The 6,432-nt window shown below is 31.2% G+C and overlaps 1 protein-coding gene across 1 annotated transcript in view; it reads right to left on the reverse strand.

Moving 5' to 3' along the window:
* Positions 1–293: 293 nt before the first annotated feature.
* Positions 294–6,432, reverse strand: part of LOC105618006 (dynein heavy chain 2, axonemal) — a 53,271-nt gene continuing 47,132 nt past the window's right edge. Inside the window, exons 55-63 of the mRNA XM_012199547.1 lie at positions 5,756–6,100; positions 4,947–5,219; positions 4,011–4,355; positions 3,637–3,771; positions 3,111–3,387; positions 2,521–2,931; positions 1,517–2,035; positions 574–724; positions 294–448 (exon numbers count right to left, since the gene is read on the reverse strand). Of these exons, the coding sequence (XP_012054937.1) occupies positions 294–448; positions 574–724; positions 1,517–2,035; positions 2,521–2,931; positions 3,111–3,387; positions 3,637–3,771; positions 4,011–4,355; positions 4,947–5,219; positions 5,756–6,100 (2,611 nt within the window). The remainder of the gene's footprint in view (positions 449–573; positions 725–1,516; positions 2,036–2,520; positions 2,932–3,110; positions 3,388–3,636; positions 3,772–4,010; positions 4,356–4,946; positions 5,220–5,755; positions 6,101–6,432) is intronic.

Consider the following 6,432-nt stretch of genomic DNA (forward strand, 5'->3'; position numbering starts at 1 on the left):
TAATTAACATAAATATAAACATAACTTTTAAATAAAAATTATTTTATAAATATATTTTTATATATTATAAATATATTTTCCCTACTACCATAAATCAACATTCGTACATTTATTAATCTATATTAATTATTTTTCCCACCTAATATATCACAAAAAAAAGAATGACAAGGTATAAAGAAATGTAATCAGAATAAACTATTTTAAATGGGAATTGCTCATATTATATGTATATATTATTGCTAAGCTTAAACTGAGGCTTATGAATCATGAATTAATATACATAGCTGAAAGTTTTATACGGCTAGGCTCAATAAAAGCGCAGTTCCGCGTTTCACCCAGAAGTCCGAACCTTGTGTTCCAGCTTTAAGATCTACAGCAATTATGAACGCAGATCTCATTTGGTCGCCGCTCCTTCGGGGATAATAATAACAAGGACAATTATAGAGCTCTGAAAATTAAGCGAATGTTGGTTGTAATTGAAAGTCTGTTTCTTCTAACCACTGGCGTATTTACGCGCGAAGGAAATCTGCAAAACGCAATAAAATGATGTTGATATTTTCATGATTATTTTACCTTTAACTTTCTTTTTAACGTGCTCGATGGGTCGAAAATGAATCACTGGCATGTTGTATATAAGTTGTATGGGTGCGGGCTCGGTAAGAATGCCCTTCTCTTTATCCCAGCCAGCACCTTCCAAAAAAATGGATCGTACGTATACGCCTTCCTAAAGTAAAATTATACAATTAATAAGCTAAAATATATAATTGCTCATAAGTGTAAAATTTTATAATTATTAATTATGACATTACAATTAGTATAAATCTAATATACTTTCTACTATTAATCAATTTATCAATTTTTTACAACGCACGTAAAGAACGATTTTACTGAAGTATCTATATATAAAAAATTAGTTAAATATTAAAATAATTAATATATTGAGATACTCAAACTGGTTGCGAGAATATTAAAATTATTTGCAACATTGCTTATCATATTTGAGTTTTCTATATTCTCATTTCTGTAATTATTTTGATAATCATTATTTTCAGATCTGTATTTAGTTAAATTTTTAGATGTTTTAGTAAAATCGTTCTTTCTGTCGAAAGGATTTATAGAAAGAATATATAAAGGACATAGCAAATATTGTTGTTTACAATAAAACAATATAAATTTCGCTTAATTTTACAATAACATACTCTCTAAATTCTTTAGAATGGAATTTCATTCTAAAGAATGAAATTTCACTTTTCAGAATGAGATTCACTCTAAAAATTTTAAAAAATATATTTTACTGCTTATTCAAAGTTAATTATAGATAAGAGCAATAGAATTTTCATTTCAAACTTTTTTTTCTAAGCCGGACAATTACAACTTATATGCATAAATGTATTATCCAATATATACTGTTATTCAAACAAATATATATATAAGCTTCTTATAGTAAAATAGTGTTCAATATTAGTCGTCCTAGACACTAGTCCGATGAGCAATTAGTTTAATCGCTTGTACTTACCACTGGCGGCTCGATTATAGCAGACTCGTCCGTTGAGAAGACAGTAAATTCCCACGACAACGAATCGATAGATACTTGCCACAGTCTCGCCGAAGTTTGTAGTACCGCAGTAAGGAATCCGGTTGGAAATGTATACGCAGCTAACCAGAAGAGCAGTGGCGGATGAGTAGTTTGAGCCCAATTGGCGAAGTGCTCGACTCGATTGATTAGATCCCTCGTCCAGGCGCCAAGCAGTTTCAAAGACGGATACGTGGTCAACCATAGAGACGGTACCCTCCCGTTGTATATGCATGTGAAGATTTCTTCTAACTCTCGTGACATTAGCACTGATCCTTTAATTCCACGTTGAAGTTCCTTAAGATTGTCGCAAATTTCTATCAATAGTGCATTATATCGTCCAATCTCTTGAAGAAGCACCACGTCTAGCGGTGTTTTATGTGGCCCTATCAGTTTCTCCGTTCTTTCATAATCGATTGTTTTCGGTATTTTTGAGAGAATATCGCTCGCAAGTCCCATTACCTGCGAGACATGAAAAGATTGAAATAACTCCATTGATCCAGTATGAGATTACTTAATAAAATTACGATAACAGAATAAAAACAGAAATATCAAGAATATTTGCATTAATTTAATAAAGTCTAGCATATTCTTATATGGATTTGCTGAAATAAAATATCTAGTTAAAAATTATATCAAGCTAAAAGCTGAATTAGATATAGATATGAAAATAATTTTGTTAGATTAAAATAATTATGCAGAATTCTTAAGCTGATTGCTAAAATGTCAAAACTTTTTGCGGCATTGCTCATTGGCATTGCTTGAATTTCAACAAAATTATTTTCAGAATTAATAAAATTATTTTCATCTATGTCTATCTAAACTTTTAGATACTTCAGCACAATCGTTCTTTTCTTTCTGTACTTACTCTCTTTCATGCTACTATTTTATTTTTCGATCGAACCGGAAAGACATAAGCTTTAAAATCGATAGCCTCACTTATTTACCTTTTTCTCCTTGTCCTCGTCCATTTCGACGCTGACCGTCTGTACCTGAAGACTCATTAGAGTTTGAAACATGTTTTTAGCTTCTATTATTAGACAAGTGATATCCGCGTTTGGATGCTGACCAAACGTTTCTGGCCTGTCGATATTCGGCAGAATCGCGATAAACTCGTGGTAAGACTCTAAGGAGCCGTCGCGAGGCACGTAATAGGTGGGCAGTGATGACAAACGATAATGGGGAATAGTCAGGACGTCTTCTGTGAAATATTGCTGGATGTATGTCATCAACAACCGGCGATCCCAGTCGTCGGTCACATGACCACCATAACAGACATCTGCTATGAGATATTTCAAAGATTCCCATGGTGTGACTGGATATTCATTCAGATAAACTTGCAGCAAGTTCTCGGAAACCTGGAACAGATATCCCGCTATTATGACGATTGTACTTCTCTATCATTGGGCGTCTCTTTGACGAGACGAATTTAAACGTTATGGCTGGAAATTCTTGAGATACCATCTTTCTAAATAAATTGCAGATAAATAAAAAGCTTTCTACATTCGCGCTACTCGCAACTTTTGCTCGAAAATACCTCGAAATCGGAATCGTTAAAGCTGTAGACCACGTTCCAACCGAGTTGTTGGAATTTCTTCCGTTCTAGAAGAATAGAGTGGAAGAAGATCAGCGTGAACAGCAGCTTTTTATATTTAGACTTTTCTTGGCACGAGTCGAACTGCGTTTCGGTGATTAAACTGTAAAGGCGCTTCATGTTCGCTTTTAATCCTTTTGGTGGTTCGGTAGTAATTTTTATCCCAGCTTGAAGGATCGATATAGGAAACTGAGGAGTCGGACTTGAACTAAGCCATAATCTGTAAAAGAATTAAACGCTTACTTTTGAAACATTTGCATTACATCTAATAGAGTTAATAAATAATTAGATTTTGTAATTAAATTTTTTATAATAAATTTTGTTAAACATATTTATTTTATTCATTTTATACATAGAATAAATTTAAAATTCCTAGTACTTTTCTTGATTTCTTTCGGTATTACTATATAAAATAAGTGTGAAAAATAGCGTGAAGAATATAAGACAGTATTTCATAACTTTGGCATACCTAAATCTTGGATGTAAAGTTTGGCTGGAACTGAGCGTTTCCACGATTTTATCGAGCTTGGGCATCCAACTGAGCGAGAGGTGGCAATTCGCAAGAAATACCCAAAACCCTTCTCTGGCACCGATCTCTATCATACTGTGTAAGGAATGAAATAATATTAAAATTACTGAAAAATTTTATACTAAATACTGCAACTGATCTCTACTGGACATTAATATTATTAAGATGGCAATGATATTAAAAAGGTTTAAAATCTTTTTAAATTTTAATTAACATTAAGAAATAAAATATAATATCTTTAAATCTTTTAACTCAAAGTATCTGAAATACAGATATAAATATGTTGTACAATGTATGAACTTTTTATAATTAACCTTGTAGCAATAGGAGCCTGTCCCTGACCTAGCGATAACGTTAAGAAATTAGAAGTCATGCCCTGATTGTCTGCTAACTGCATGAGTATCCCGGCAGGATCCACCCCGGGCGAAAGAACGAATATCAATGGTGTCCACGCTACAGAATCATCTAAAGCTGCTTTTAGATTAAGTATAGGAGGATCTATGAAACTCTGATCGAAATTGCGCACGATATAGGCCATGATACAGAAAAATATTCTGTCAGGTCGACAGCTGCGGATGAATAACATTTTCTGAAATTCGGTGCACCATTCTTCCCATTCGCCGACCAGCGGTGTAACTTCCGGTTCTGTGCTAATGTACCTGTAGATGTTAAATGAGTTTGAAAGAGAAAATTACATAAAAATATATTTTTGATAATAGTAACATATTTATATTGAAATAAATAATTATAAGTATACTTTTTTGTACTTTTATTATCAGAATAAGAAAAAAAGAAATTGTTATATGTATGTGTACATATTAAATGGATTTAAAAGAAAATATTTTCATATTTTAATATAGAATATTTTAATATAATGTATTTTCTGCCAAAAATATTTTTAATAAACAATAACATGGATATAGAGAAATAAATAATTAATATAAATATATATATATAATGTCTTCTTTCTTATTTACTTTTATCGTCCGAATAAAAAAAAAGGATTGTTATATACGTCTAATTTTTTTAATTGATTTTTCTTCAATAAAATTTAAAACTTCCTTTAAGTCTCTTAAGATATTTGACATATTATCAATATTTTTTTCATGATTTTATTAGCATAGTTATGTGCAATTTAAAAAATATATAAAGTTAAAAGAAGAGTATTGAAAATGATCTGTCAAAAATGGCTAAAGCGTTGAAATAACGTGACAAAATAACGATTTGACATTGTACAACATTGTACGCACCAATTGTGCCAATCTCGCGGGAACTGCTTGAAAGAAGAAACGAGTCCGTGAAATCCAGGCAGCTTGTCGAGTTCCGTGATGTTGTCCCAAGTTTCATCCGACAGCCACGGCACAGGTTTGTCCGGCTGATTTTCTTGGTCCAGTACGATCCCGCCACGAAGCAGGAACGCGTATTCTCCTGGGATGATCTTACCTTGCGCATCCAATATCTTGACACACATGTGAAAAGAGAAGAGTAGTTTGTGCTGCTCGAACAGACCTCGGCACGTGTTTCTATTCGCAAAAATAAAATCTATTAGATCAATTTGTTTTTCTCTAAAACTGCACATTTCTCTTTCTATTTCAAAATATTCGCAAAATAGAAGGTTTGTAACAGCGTCATATTACATTGAAAAAAGTATGTACGCGCGCGTCTTGAACTCAACATTTTCCAACATTGATTTATGATACTGGCTAAAAGATAAGAGATTAATAAAAACAAGACACATTTTTCATTAAAAAAGTTTTCTCGCTCAGATTATATATTACGTTATTATACATTCTCATTTAAATTAACGTTAAAAAATTCTTTTGAAGAATTATCGTTCGAAACGATATTGTATATGATTTTTATAGAAAAGATTTAAAAGAAAGTGTTATTTATTCTATAGTTTCTATTGTTTTCTAATGCAAATTAGTGACAGTCAAATAGTAAAAAAAGACAAAGTATTAAAAAATTTTAATTGCAATTTTTTATTATTAATGAAAAAAATTGGAGATTTAAGATTTTATAATTAAAAAATTAAAAATTCCTGTACTCATTTATTTACCTGTAGACTGCATATGTATGATAATCATTTAAGCTGTTGATTCTCTCGGACAAGTTTATTTTTTGAGGACTTTTGTCAATGGAAAGCATAAACAGTGCGTTGTATGCGTCGAGAGAGAACTGATACATGGGATCAATAATGCTCATATCGTTTAAAATGAAAAAAAGAATCGAAGCACGCTTCGAGCACGATTGATATTCTTCTCTCACTAAATCTATCTCTTTTTCTGTCTTTTCAGCAACAGTCAGAGATTCTTGAATGGAGATAGACGTTTCCTTTGATGTTTGGAGAGTATTCAACAAATTTAAATCATCTAGAAGAGTTTCTCCTGCCACGCTCAGCAAACTAATAAAAAATGTGTTAACATATTTTGTTATCTTTGCTAATAGTGTTAAGAGTTGAAAAACAATTAATATATTACATTAGTTTATAAGTTTATAATTTATAAGTTTTTGTATGTAGAGAGCATATAAAATCTGTTTAAGGAAAGTAATTTTTGATGATAAGACCGAAACTGCTATTGAAATATTTCCATCCGGTTTTTGAGATATAAAATATATATATATATATATATAAAAGACAGTTTTAAGTATGTATATATATATAAGAATAATAAGAATATATATATATATATATATATATATATATATATATATATAATATAATATTATATACTA

Source organism: Atta cephalotes (assembly GCF_000143395.1).
Source record: "Atta cephalotes unplaced genomic scaffold scaffold00001, whole genome shotgun sequence".
Classification (NCBI taxonomy): Eukaryota; Metazoa; Arthropoda; class Insecta; order Hymenoptera; family Formicidae; genus Atta; species Atta cephalotes.